The sequence below is a fragment of the Brachionichthys hirsutus genome, chromosome 8 (genome assembly GCF_040956055.1).
Source record: "Brachionichthys hirsutus isolate HB-005 chromosome 8, CSIRO-AGI_Bhir_v1, whole genome shotgun sequence".
Classification (NCBI taxonomy): Eukaryota; Metazoa; Chordata; class Actinopteri; order Lophiiformes; family Brachionichthyidae; genus Brachionichthys; species Brachionichthys hirsutus.
This window is the reverse complement of record NC_090904.1, coordinates 14,086,200-14,100,834: the sequence shown is the minus strand read 5'-3', so window position 1 is coordinate 14,100,834 and position 14,635 is coordinate 14,086,200. Positions and strand designations below refer to the sequence as shown.

General features: G+C 43.8%; 1 protein-coding gene across 2 annotated transcripts in view; it reads left to right on the top strand.

Annotated features, from left to right (window-relative positions):
- celf4 (CUGBP, Elav-like family member 4) overlaps positions 1-14,635 on the top strand; it is a 66,426-nt gene that overhangs the window by 11,116 nt on the left and 40,675 nt on the right. For both annotated transcript variants that reach the window (XM_068742268.1, XM_068742269.1), the window contains exon 2: positions 8,571-8,653. In XM_068742268.1, the coding sequence (XP_068598369.1) occupies positions 8,571-8,653 (83 nt within the window). The remainder of the gene's footprint in view (positions 1-8,570; positions 8,654-14,635) is intronic.

Here is a 14,635-nt window from a genome sequence, read left to right as displayed (position 1 = left end):
GAAATGCCATTAAAAGCAGGCAGTCTGTTTGGGATTAGAAGCTACTTAAAATGCTAATGTTAATATGCTAATGCCTTAAAGTTATGTTTGAATTAGTAAGTGATTTGAGGAATGGCTGTCTGTTAGAAAAGGCGGATAACGGTGTTTACATTGCATGTGAAAATCCCTGGATGCCTTTCATCTGTCCTTCCTATAGCGACTTCTCGCCCATGTTAGCTTTGCAAATATCTTAATTGTGTTAAATGGGGGAAAAAGGGGGGGAGATTAAAAGCCATTAATGTGTGTTGTGCGAGGGTGTACTATTCCCGGGACGGTGCTTTTGTTCACTTTGGCAAAGCAGATGAGAGACTTTCACCTTGAAACTCAATGCACACAAGAAACATTGTCATTGTGTCTACCTAAAACGCTGCCGTCTCTCGTTCTCCCGCTTTTCCAGACTGTCAGACCTGCTTTGCTCGTCTTTGCATTTCATTTTGCGATCGCCATCCTCCTAACTCTTTTTGTGCGTCTCTCCATTTTCTCTCATTCTTGCCTTTCCCTTTGTCGGCCTGTTTCCCTCCACCGCTCGCTCCCTCTCTGTCTGTCTGTCTAAGCGTCTGATAAGCTCACTGGGGGAGACTTTAGAGGACTCTCCATCTGTGTATAAATAGCTCTGGATGAATTATTGAGGGACCTGGGGTTGCTAATAATCCCGCAGGACCCGTCTGACAATGACACAGAAGATGGAGAGAAAACAATTACGCAGGCTTTCTCCTTCAGAAGAGTGGGAATGGGGGTGAGGGGGGACTCGGCGGCCTCTGGGAGCCACCTCGTGGGGCCCAACATCTTGGCTAATAAACCCAATTAAATCTCCAGAATCAATCAGCGCCCCGGGGGCGTCCTCTCTTTGCCTTCCCTGGATGGCGTGCAACAACAGGAAGTGTAATGATTCATGTTCCCCCTCCTGCATTCGGATCGTCCTCTCATCTCCATCTTGCAGGTTGGCAAGGCGGACGGAACCGGACAGGATGTCCGCCGAGGCAGGATAATAGGACAGGGAGAGGAAAGGAGAGGAGAGGCAAGTCGGGTGGAGAGGAGAAGTGCATAGAGGAATATTAATGGGAGTGTTTATCCTGTAAGTGTTTTACCCGAGGGACAAGGGACGACTCCCATGACAGAATTAAAGCACTTTGTCTTCTTAGTGATACATGAATCAACTGGCGGTCGGTCTGTCTGTCTCTCGTTTGGTTTCCAGTCTCATGTGGTGCAGATTTTAAAACAAATGAAATGAAAACGGCAGATGCCTTTTCTTTTGGCCTCATGTATGAATTGAGTTCTTTTAGTAATTCTCTGTGATTCTGGCCTTCTAGTGGAACTCCCCTTTGTGGCGTCATGGTCAAAGACAGGGAGGGATGTAGCTGTACATTCAGTTCAGATTTGAAAAAATCACAGTAAGGATTAATAAAACACTCTCCTGTTTTATGATGAAAGACGAATGTGTGTTTGGAAACCAGGCGAGCTACACGGCGGTCCACGCCCGCAGCCTCTATGGCCTTGCTTCCCACCTGAGGGGGCACTACTTCCTGCACTCGTAATGAACATTGGTTTTGAACGTGTTTTTAATGAGGTGTAGAATTCTGCAACATGGACGTAGGTCTTAGGGATCAGGGCTGCTATAGTCTTTTTAGTCAGACAAACTTAGGAGGTGATGGAACAAGACAATTAACCTTAAAGTGTTGCGTTGTAGGATTTAAATGTCTTCCCTAAATTCCACATAGGAAATTCACCAATAAATTTAGCTCAGAAATTTTGAGTCAATCGCACATTGGTATACGAGTCGGCATCAATGCATTTTGCATTTCCCATCGGCGTGTCGGAGCTGGTCGGGATCCGTGAAGGCGTTTGGTTAATTTTAGGAGTCATTCCATCTTTAATAATTGATACTGTGAAAAGCTAAATTTGGATGTCCCACACATTTTCTGACAAAATGGCTGATGTAGGACAAGAGCGAGGCGTTTCGTCCTCGGATGTGGAGGACGGCTCTGGCTGTTTGGTGCGTGCATCAGGGAGGTCTTGAAGTTGTGTGTGTGAGTGTCTGTGTGTTCATACACAGCATACATGTGACTGTTGTTTACTGTTTTACTCACTCAAGTGTCACACGCGAGGCGACTATACGTGTGCGCAAGCATTGATTATAACTCTGTTTTCCGTGGCAACCTTCAAAGGACAGCGTTGGGTGTGGGTGAGCTGGTGTAATAAGGTGGCGGGACACCATCCTAATGATGCATTTTCTTCACCATTGATTCAGTGGCTCTTCTCTCCAGTAAATCCTTCACAAGCAACACATTAAAGCCGACCGTTTTTCCTCTTTCGCCAATCGATTAGCGCAGCTTAGAGAAGGCCGCTCTGGGAAGCAGGGCGAGAGATGGGACCTGTTATCTTCAGGGACTCTCTCTCACACACACACACACACACTACACACATATACACAAATATAGATAAAGGCGTTGACTCTTCCTCCGACATTTCTGCAATGAAGTCTTTTTGTCCGAAGTGTGTGGGAAAATGTTTGCATGCAGCTAATGCCTGTAATCTGTGGATTAAGCCATGCATTTTAATATGGAGACTGTCCACATTTAATCTGCTGGTTCTTTTTTATTTAAATTCACCCGCAGACCTGCGAATACATGAATTTAGCACCATGATATGGTTCATATCTGTTGAGTTTGGCAGGAAGTGCAGACTTGTAAAACTTAATTTGACACACATTCTGTATCCACCCAGCACATGCAGCCGTGCGATTGTCTGACGGCTTCATATCTTCATCTCAGAGTGTATTTTAGTAACAACCTGGAGCTGCTATTTTTTCTAAATGACTACGTTCTGCACTTTTCCTATTGGGGAAAGGAATGCAGATGCGTAGTGGTGCTAGCTCTTTGAATTTCATCCCAGTGGTTATTAACTTTTGCTTTGTCTTTACTCGGCTCAGTGTGTGCTTCTGCAGCACTAAAGGATATGCACATAATCACCTATAGAAGATCTTTGGACTTCTATTACGTGCCATTATAAATGAATTCACCTCCTCTTTAATAAGGCCGTCCCATAGTTCTGCCTCACTCTGTTGAAATAATATCCTTTAAATTAGCATTCATTAGCTGCACAAAAACCTCCTGGCTTTTTAAGGGCTGTTTTTACACAGCTAAAAAAATGCTTGATTTGCTCTTTGAGCAGTAAATGCACTTTATTCCTGTTTACTGAGAGTACAGTGCTCATATGTTGTGCTTCATTGCATTTTTAATTTTGTTTTTGTAAAGGCTTTAAAGCTGCCATTTAAAGATTATAAGATGACATTGGTAGGAAGCCGGACGTTTCCCTACAGACATCGGAAACAGCCTCTATTTTCGGTCTTCTCCTTCCATTCGGAGCAGTGATCAGCACTGACGGGTCAGCAAAGGTGAAGGGGTTATAAGTGGCTCCTGCTAACTTTATGGAATTACTGATACACCCAGAACCACACGTGTCAGGGCTTGGAACTTTTTACTCTTATACCAGGTAATACCTTTTTACTACGGTGACGATAAGGTGATTAGAATTGTTCAATATGTGCAGAACACTGGAGGAATCATTCTCGGTACAGCTGTGTGTGTATACTTTCACAGAATTGCATCTAGTACATTTTCCCAGTTACCTTTATGGCATTTTGGATCAGGAAACCACTGAATGACAGCACCCAGTGCTACTCATTGTCTCTATACGGCTAAAAGACCGAGGCCTTATTTGTTTTTCTCTGAATGCTATTTCAGAATTTTCATCTCTTCTCTGACCCATTTAAGCAATGAATTGAAGAGCGTTATCTAAGCCTCTGCACTCACAAAAATCCAGTCAGAACGTTTTTGTCTTAAGGTCAATCATTTTAAAAGGAGAGAGAGAAAAAAAACATTCTTCTGTTTATTGAGCAAAAGCTGTCCTTGTTCAACCCTTTCAGGCAGAGATAAGTGCTAACAGAACTGAGGTAGGGGGAGACGCGGAGATTTCTATTGACTGGCTGAAATTGGACAGCCTCAAACAAAGGTTCATGCCTACGTTTTCTGAGGTAGCGTTCCAGGGCTCTGCAGCACGGCGCTTAAGCTGTGCTGTGGATAAAGCTTTTTAATGCTATTGACTTTTTTTAGGCTCTTACCAAGATGTTCTGAAATATTTAAATGATCACTGGGAGTTTCTCCCCGTCTGTGGCTGAGAATAAAAGGATAGCAAGAGAGGAACTTCATATGTCAGCTTTTTACAATTCCTGAATTAATAGGCACAAGATAATTGGAGAATTATGTGCAAAAACACCGGTCTAGTCTTGGGTGCAACGTGCGTAGTAATAAAGCGCCAATTGAGGAAAGCATTAGAGGTTGTCCTTTAATTGCAAGAACGACAGGATCAGTGAGGTCACAGAGGTCACTGATTTGTGTCAGACATCAAAAATCTTTGAAGAAATAATCGTGTAAGAACACATTTAGAAAACGCTGACACCCATAGCCTAGTCAGCATTTTTGGATCTCATGCCACTGCATGCTAACATATTAGCCATCAGAGCTTCAGTTTAAACATTAGAATAAAACCAGGCAAACATATCTGAAACACTTTTTAAACTTGGACAGATAGTGATGCAGCTCAAAACCTGGCAAATTGTGCACAATGGATTTTAATCACTGTCTGAGTCTGACCTTTTGTTTTTTCACTGTAGATTTATAATAAATATATAGTAGAGCTGCATATTTCCCAAAAGTCCTCTGGTTGTCTCTCTGTCCCAGACAGCGACTCAAGTAGAAAGTTTCTCATGATTAGCGAGGTCAGATCTCTGCGCTCCAGCACAGCTGCTGTTTAGAAGAGGCCTGGTGACAGTTGGTGGATTTCACCACTGAAGGCCACGCCGCCGCTCCTTCCTCCCCCACCAGTAAGTATGGATAGTCTCCACCATTCCCTTGCTACGTTCTTTCAATGCCTCTCCCTTTCTTCCTGGTATTGCTCTCTGTCTCCCTCTTTCTTCCTCTCTTCCCGCTTCCCACTCGGTGGGTGTGTGTCCCTTTAGGGTGTCTGCAGCGGCTGAGATAAGAAGCGAGTGTAGGACACAGGGGGGGGGTGTTCACAGAAGCCAGGTGATCTTATCATCTCGCTCTCCCTCTCCCTCTCTCACCAAGCACCCCTTGCTGTTCTGCTTCCCCCCTCTCCTTTTCTTTTTGCTCCCATGCCGGTCTTTCTCTCTTCCCCTATCTCGCTCTTTTCTTCCCCTTTTTTCTCCCTGTCTCTCATCAGCTCTTGTCTCATGCATACATATTCTTTAAGATCCTCACTGCGCTGCTGTTGATTTGAATTTGAAGTGATGGGAAACTAAATTGGCAGCATTGACAGCAGAAACAAACAGCTTATCTGCCTCTCCCGGGCCAATATAGGTCTTAGTCAGATACTGGAACCGCTGCCAGCATCTGACTTGTAACAATGATGACAAATTGAATGTTTGTTGACCGTCACTTTTGGTGTGTGTGTGTGTGTGAGAGAGAGAACATGTCAGTAGCTCTATATGTGTACTTGCCACCTCAAATTATATGCAAGTATTTTCATTGGTGGAATGTGACTAAGTAGAAATACTACACTTTTGAGGTACTTTAACAGCTTTATTTTTGCAAAGCATTGAGACATTTTCAGTTCAAATTTTTACTTGATGATCACATAACACAGGATGCAGGTGTCTGGATCGATCTCAAAATTTTATGGGATCTAAGTTAGACCAAGACCCATCTTCAGATTTTTTTCCATCAAGATCCATCCAGCGGTTTTTACGTAATCCTGCTAAACGCAATGAATAAATAAACGCTTTTTTATTATTATTGTGACAGTATCCGCAATCCGGATCCGATCCGGATGAAATCCAGTGGTTAGATAGAAGTCCCAACCCATGATGACTGTGTCAAATTCCATAAACATTGGTCAATAATCAACCGAGATGTTGAGGAACACATTTTGAAGCTCTATTGACAGCAAGGTTAACAAATATTTCAAAGTGATCCATAATCCAGGATCTCTTCTGGATCATCACCAACATTTTATATGTTCCGGTAACAGTCCCAACATTTCATCAAGATCCGTCCGTAACATTTTGAGTTATGTTGCTAACAGACAGACAGACAGAACAATGCCAGCGAAACCATAACCTCCTTGGCGGAGGCCACGGGCTTTTTTCTATTCATGTACTTATTACCGCAAAAACCACAGGACAGGTGAACTGCCAATAGTGTTTGATGAGCATACATCATTCTATCCTGGGATGGGTTTTAACAAGGACCATTATAAAATACAGAATGAACACAAACGCACATGATTGAAGTATTTAAACAAACATGCTAAATGTGCAGTGCATTGTGGACATTTTGCAAACGAAATGTTTCTTTTTAAAAACAAGCACCTTGCATTATTTTAGTTCATGAAAAAAAAATTGTAACTAAGCAAATCCGTAATTCAATTACAGCGTTAATCAAATTTTTATTAGGATTTAATTGTCTTGATCAGCTGTTACGAGGCGATAAATAAACTAAACCTGCTGTCAGTAAATATGCAGCTTAAACATTTAATGCAAATGTTTTGCAATTTGGCAAATTACTGAATCAGTTCCTTCATGAAGTAATAAGGAAAATAATTACATCACTGTATAGTTCTTGCAGGGCCTGAAAGTTTGTTAGTGTAATTTCATGCCAGCGGGGATGGATAGCGGGATATTTAAGATCTAATCTGAGAGGTAGAACACATCAACCTAAAAAAATGAGAACCAACGTATTAAACAAACTGCATCGATTCTAATCTGCAGAAACACAATACGTATCAACGCAACACTGCCAGCTAATGGCTCATTTTTGACATGTTCTTTACATTGTATGACTGAATCTGAATATTCCCTCTACTCCTGCTTTAGTGGTTGTGGTGGGTGCCGGCGCTGAAAACATGCAACTATGTGTCAGGTGTGTGAATCAGTGGGCTTGTGTGCTTTTCCTGTGGGACGGTGCCGGCATGTAGCATTAACATGACAGGCCCAGAGAGGATGCGGAGGTAGCCAAGCTGTCAGCGGCCAGCTCCCACTTCGCCTAATGAGAGAGGACCCCGTTAATTAAAAACACCAACAGGCGGAGCTCCCTTGTGTCCTGCCATCGGGACGACCCAGGGTTAAAGACACGGAGCCGAGAGGATGGGGGGCCTGCTGCTTCTACAGTCACTACATGGTGCCGCCCTCAGCAATAAATAGCAGCGGTATGCAAAAAGAACAACACAAAGCACAACAGGCAGTAGCAATAAGCGGAGGCTGCTTTATGTTATCTGCGCTGTGTGTTTGCGGTTTCCGCGGGGAGGGGTTTACGATCTATTTTGTCGTTTTCTGAGCAAACTGTGCTTCTTTTAATGCTTTGTACTCAAATTAGTTGCATGGCAGCAGCGACCAGTTTATCACATTTTATTTCCCTGTCTGTTTTTAGGTCCAGAAAAGTTTATATTGGCCTCATTTTTAACCAAAAACCTCTTTTCTGGTGCTTCACACACTTCTGCTAATGTGACATGTCGTGAGCTGAGGCTCTTTTATTGAATTCATTTGATATTATTAGTTTCACCAAGTTCCAAACTTCATGAAGGAGAGCAAATAAGCACCAACATAAACAATGTGAAGAGTATTTGCCTGAATTGAATCTCGTCACAGCTGCCTATTGTGCAACTATCTTTACTAGTATTTTATTAAACTGTCAAACATATGAATCATTAGCCTTGATCTGCAAATTGACAGTTTGTCAGCTTTCAGCTGCCTCAATGTTGACAGGGGGTGGTGAGAGAACGGCTTACACGTTCCCCACGGCTTCTTCCTCTTCCTTGCCTTCCGTTTTTCCATCTTCCTTCCACCCCCACATGTCAGCCCAGGTGCTAACAAAACCGAGGATTGTGGGTAGTCTTGGAACATATGGAGCAGAGAGATGGAGAAATGAAGGGTGGGGAGGAGAGGGGTGTGTGTGTGTGTGTGAGAGAGAGAGAGAGAGAGAGAGAGTGAAATGCTGTCAGGGAAATGTCTATCCCTGTCTCAGCAGCCAGAAGAGTGCGATGGACGAATGGATAACTGCTATTTCATACTGCCAGGGAGAGAGCTCCGTCAGATTTGATGTGTTTTGCGGGCAGAACGGTTCTCACGCGACAGAAATCACAAATCGTCACACCTCCAGAACCATGCGCAGTTCTTTTAATCTCACTTTCACGTCTTCTTTTGCATTCACACGGATTATTGGGCACGTGCACATATGAATGTTGCCAAAAAACGGTTCCTTTTGCAGACATACACACACACACGCACTTAAAAATGCAAGTGAATTCCCGAGGTGACCATGTAGACAGAGCTTCAGAGTTTCAGAGCTATGCCTGTAGGCTCACTGTGTGTGCGCACGCGTGTGTATGTGTGTGTGTGATATTTTTTGGCTATGTGCTGGTGATTGGTGCAGCCCCCTCCCGTGGCTGTCTCTCCTTCTCTGTCCCCACTTCACATAACATAATTATCTCTCTTTCTCTCTCTTTCTGCATTTCAGGCTGTGCCTTCCTCACCTACTGTGCCAGAGAGTCGGCTCTGAAAGCCCAGAATGCATTGCACGAGCAGAAGACCCTGCCAGGGGTAAGTCCGACACATACACTTTGACCCAAAACCAAAAGAAAAAAAAGCATACACAAACGCATCTCGGATTCGATCTGCCAAACACACAATTGTTCATTTTAAAATGTAATGTTCTATATTTATTTCATATCAAATGGGACTTACTGTCTTTGCTTTGCTTGTCATGTATTGTTTATCACTGGCTGCACACCAGACATGTGCACAGACCCTCTATCCCTTAACTATCCATGCTCCTCCTCACTCACCTCCTCCCTCTCTCTTCACTTTGACAGTCACACACACACAAACCCAAAGGGAGAAACCACACACAGCCTCACATCATAGGCTTACTATTTATAGTTCTTTGTCCAGTTTGTGTAAGTGTGTGTGTGTGTGTGTGTGTGTGTGTGGGAGACAGACCCAGTCTACGTGGGCTATTTGTGTATTTATGTGCATGTACAGCAGCAGATGTTCACACGCTGTGGGTGTTACCACTCACATGGACAATGGCCCTGGAAGCTACACGTCTCCAATTTTAAGTCTTATTTTTGACACGTTCATGGAGAAAAAGGTATTAGTATTAGCACGTGTGTGTGTATATATATATATATGTGTGAAAGAGGGATTACACACATTGTGACATGATTTAATTATTATATATTTGTGCATGAGGGCGCGCACACGCACATGTATTTGTCCTACATGTGAATCATTGCGTGCTCAGGCGTGCATGTACCTGAATGCACATGCGTCCATGCTTGTGTGTGTGCGAGAGCATGTATATTCTGTGTGTACATGTGCATGTAAGGACGTTTTGATGCGTCTCTGTCAGGCTGGCTTGGTTTGCTCTGTTCGTTTTTAATGACGCCTCCAGGGAAGCTGACAGTCGCCGTGTTGAGCGCACAGCCTTTGATGTGAGTGATTATGACATCACAGACGTGCAGCCGAGAAGCGCGGAGGAGTGGGAATCTGGCTCGCTCTCTCTTTCTCTTTTTTTTTCCCCCTGAACTTCCCAGTGGCAAATTATTCAGAAAGAAAGATGGAGGAAGAGACAGATGTACACACGGAGCGAGGAAACGAGAAAGGAGAAGAGATTAAATATTTGGCCAAAACCATAATGTCATTTTGTGTTCACACAAAATATGCTGCCGAGTGATGTTTTTTTTTTTTCTTTTGCTGCTATTGTTTGAAACGGACCGGAAGATATGGGCAGCGAAACAATCTCCTTTAAGGGTTCTGTTTGAACGTCTTTAAGTGGAAGAGACTTCACGCGCTGCCTGGTAATTCATCAACAGCAAATAAATTCAATCAGTCGCTTGCAATCCACTTTGTTTAGCGGGAAATGCTAATTAGCATTGCATTTGCCAGCAGAGTCTCAGGTATGTGTTTGATCGATAGTGAGCGTTAAATAAACAAAGGTGATGCTGTAGGACAGACCTAGATGCTCAACAAACCCTGAAACGCAGCATTCAGAGCGGGTGACTGTCATTTGTTGCTTGTGGAGATAAAGCCAGAAAAACAGAACAAATGAGTTCATTAGAAACAGAGAGGACTTGGCCCTGGGAGAAGCAGTGGGACTTTGTTTATCTACGTTCTTCTCTCCCTCCTTCCATCCTCTATCAATCCACCACTCAGAGGTCAACACAACCAGACCCATGAATATGTTAGATCCCCTAAAGCAGGGGCCACGGAATAGCAGACCAAGGGCCAAATCTGGGCCGCAAAAGACCGCTATCTGGACTGTGAGGCCTTTTGGCATAACAGGATATTCGTTGATTCACTGCTAAAGCTAGGAGCATGCTGGGCAGCAGCAGCAGCAGCTATGACTGTGCATCTGGTGCTAATATTTGAGCTGCTCTTGAGGCTGTTGTGGCTGAAAGTGGGATTTATTTAATATTTTCTCAGTTAGTTTCTTCTTTTCCCATCAAGAAGTCGGCTTTGTGCTTTTCTTTCTGCACCTTTCCCTATGGTTCCTGCAGGTAAGTTTCTTTGACGCTCCTGTATCTAGCTTCATGACATGTCCACTGATGCAGCTGCTCATGTTAGCAGTCCATAATAGCAGCCCAGCAGCAGGCATGAGGTCCTGACATGTGCAAAAAATAAAAATAAATACGCTCTCTACATTTTTAGTGGTCTAGATAGGGTTTGACCCGTGAGCTGCTAACTGGTGATCCCTGTTGCGTGCGCGTGCGCGTGCGCGTGTGCGTGTGCGTGTACGTGTGCGTGTGCGTGTGCGTGTGCGTGTGCGTATGCGTGTGCGTGTGCGTGTGAGTGTGTGTTTGCATGTGGCCAGTGCAGTGTCAGGAGACTCGGGGTAAACAAGCGACAAGCAGAAACACTGATGTTAAAGTGACACTAATAGTGAACTACGTGTGACAGGTGACAAATTGTTTTCATATCCCTCATTCCATCATAGCGCTGCAAACAACAAGCACACAGGATTATGCTGATGGAAAGACATTTCTGCCAACATAATTTAATAGAGTTGGAAAATATTGTTACGGATCATTTGAGGACATTCAAAATATTCAAGAGGTGTGTACAGCGTAAATAACAAAACCAACCAGAGACAGATTAACAAACAGACCTTTCGGGGGGGGGGGGGGGTTCCAGGGTCCCAAGGAGGTCTGGGGGTCATGAGGGCATGGGATGATGAGATTTTAGGAGATCCAGCTCAAGGTGTCAATTAAGGATTTATTTATTTAACAGAGTGACAGAGCCAATCATCAGCAAGGAGAGGCTTCGTGGATGGTCTTTAGTTCCTCGATTCTATAACACTATAATGACTAGAACTAAAGAAGGTCATATGGACCTGATTCATACGGTGTACTGCTCACAGACTAGAACGCTGATGTACACGGCAGCGTCACAAAGTGTGTAAAGCCATTAAACACAGCTGAATAACAGAGATGAATTAGTGTCCATGTTCATCTCTGTTTATAAGCTACTCCAAGCCTTTACAAGAACAGATCGACATCTTTATCAGAAAGAACCAAACAATGAATTCTCCAGTAAATGTTGGTGATAAAATGACTGAATAAAATGAGTCAAAGTCATGTGACTGAGCTCCACCAATGAGGATATGACAAATAAGTTATCTCTTTAAGAAATCTGCAGCATGGAATGACTAGCATGTGCTGACAAAACAATTAAGAGAACAATTAAAATCTGGCAGGGCATTTGATAGAGCGCGTGCCTCCACCAAAGCAGTTGCTTTTAATTACATTAAGCTCTAATCTACATTCCAGCAAATCCTGTATGCAGTGGAAAGGACTGCTGCCAGGATTCTATTCAAGTAGGTGAAGAGAAAAAAAATCATGGATCCAAGATTTCTCTCGTCATTCTAGATCCTCTCCAAAATTCAATGGTTTTCACTTTTGGAACATGAATCACAACTCCACCAGGATTCATGAAAATCAAAGATTAGAAATAAATCCTGGTAGAAGCAGTGGAGATGTATAACATATACCGATTCAGATAATAAGGGCCACTGAAATGGAATGATTACTCAGATATACATGGAGAAACGCCTGCGATGGCAGTTTAGGCCCTGCTGGGCAGCCTTGGCAGAGGTGCAGTACCGTTTTCACTATTTTATTGCTCTTCCACTCTTTATATTCTTATTTATGATGTTGGTGATTTTAGTGAATCACTAATGTGATATTGAGAAACATGAATAAAATTCAAGAGGGAAATTTTGGCTTTTGGGAGAAGCTTTGTACAGAAGGTAGTTAAAATTTCCTCCAAGTCCATTTCATGGATTTTTATTTGGTTGTTTGCTGGCTGGTTTTTATGTAATATCTGATTCCCCGATTTACATTTAGCCCTCATGGCGGGAAGAACCCTTTCTGATTTGCTGCAGATATAGAGAGGGAATGTTCAAACTTTGATATTTACATTTTTCCATAAAAATTGAATTAATATTTTGTATTTTTCGAGATAGTGACATGAAACAGGTTTAAAATCGGGCGCGTCCCAAACGGCCAGCCCTCGCTGCCATGCTCGTGATCCTGCACTCTAGTTTGAGACTCGTACTCCGGCAATAGGCATTAACAGCCTTCATTGATTTTGGCGAAAGTCCTCAGGTCCTCACAAGTGGGAGGATGTGTTTCTCTGTGCACGTTTGTGTGCATGAGTGGGTCACAGGGTGGAGTTGCAGAGTTCCAGCTAGTGAATTGTGTGTACAAAACCACGGGGTCCAAATACCCACCGGCAAATCCTCCCTCACATGTATAAATACTCACTGATGCTAAGGAAATATATGTATAAAAACACGGAAAGATCTGGCATTCACTCAAGCGCACCGGAGAGTGTAGACCTCAGCACTGCCGTACGCCCTCACGCCGTGCACAAACACAGCATGCACTCCTGAATACTTAACGCTGTGTTCCAACTTGGAAAAATATTGCACGGAAATACACACAGCAGAGGTACAAAACATAGCGGTGATGCTCCGAAACCGTCTCTTGTAACGGCAATACAGCATTCCCCCGTAAACACTTCCATTCAACAACATGATACTCTGATACTCAGAGAAGACGTGAGAGAGAGAGAGAGAGAGACGCGGTGTCGATTGACTGTAATAGTGAACCAGATGAGAAAATATAGAACACGGTGAATCAATGCATCATTTCTGAGCGCTTTCACACACTCACAAACACGCGGATAACACACACATAATGGAGCATACACACGCAGAGTTCCCAGCCCAGGGGCAAACAAACAACAGAGAAGATGGAAAAGCAAATGAATAGCAGAGGGGAGAAAAGAGGAAGGGGCCGATGATGGCTGGTTGGAGAGGGAGGAGTGGGGAAGAGAGGTATAGTCAAGGTTTCTTTACCCCCCCCCCCCCCTTCCCCTTTTTAATGCCATGCCAAGAAATCCATGGAATTGATTGACTCCTGCATCCCAGCTGCACGGCAGCTTTCTCACAATAAGTCTCCCTCATTGTTCGATTAGTGCCAGGCTCCCCAGGTGAGGCAGGTGACAGGGGGGGGGGGGGGGTTGGTGTTGTACTCAGCTATGGTTTGTCTCTAATAAGTGTGCACAAATACAGCAATCTGCTCACACACACACACACGCACGCACTTCTCTGGGATTTTGATTAGTGGTGTAGCATGCAGGACGAAAGCTGCACATCCGCATGAATAATGTCACAGGCCCTGGAGCTAAACCCCCCCAACCTCTCCCCGCGCCGTCACCTCATCAACCATCCTAATCACCGCTTTCCAAAGCAAAAACCGCTTGCTGCATGACATGCTCCGATTAATGAATCCAGAGTCATTGACAAAACACTGGAGTGATGCACAAGAAAACTTTTAGCCCAGAGTGACAGCAGCATCAGGAGGGGGGGGGGGGGGCTCCGCCAACAAGCAGAGTTTTGTTACCCAATAAATCCAACTGTCGACTCACTGCAACAGTAAAGAACAGCACACACTGGCAGTAGTCAGTGTAACAAAAGAATAAATCGTATCCAGTATCCAAACCGGAGCAAAGCTTTAAAGTGAGGCAGCATGCAGGCTGGATCTGATATGTCACAGGCCTGGAATAAAAATGAGTCTCCCCCAGCAGACAATAGAGAAGCAGGAAGACTTCCTGTTACCTTCCAGAGTTAAGCACCATTTGTTAATGAACCCATCACAGTTCATTCATTCGTGTTCCTCTTGACAATAATTACCTGTCAGGGAGGTGATGTTTTGCAAGTACCGGTTCTGGTGGGCCTGTCTCTTTGCAGAATATCTCAAAAGGTTATTAAGAGATTTGTAGGAATTATTTGAGGTAGAAATTGGTCCAAAGAATAATCCACATCCATTTGGATGCAGGAACAACCTTTACACAATGAGGAGGACGACTCAGTTTCCAGTTTCATGGATTATATCTGCAACGCAGACAAAAATCACACGATGTCATCCTCATGAGCGCTGCCACACATCAATGAATGATCCTGATCCAAGTAGCATGACAGCTCTGGTGATCCAGTATGTTGAACTCTGTAATGCTCAT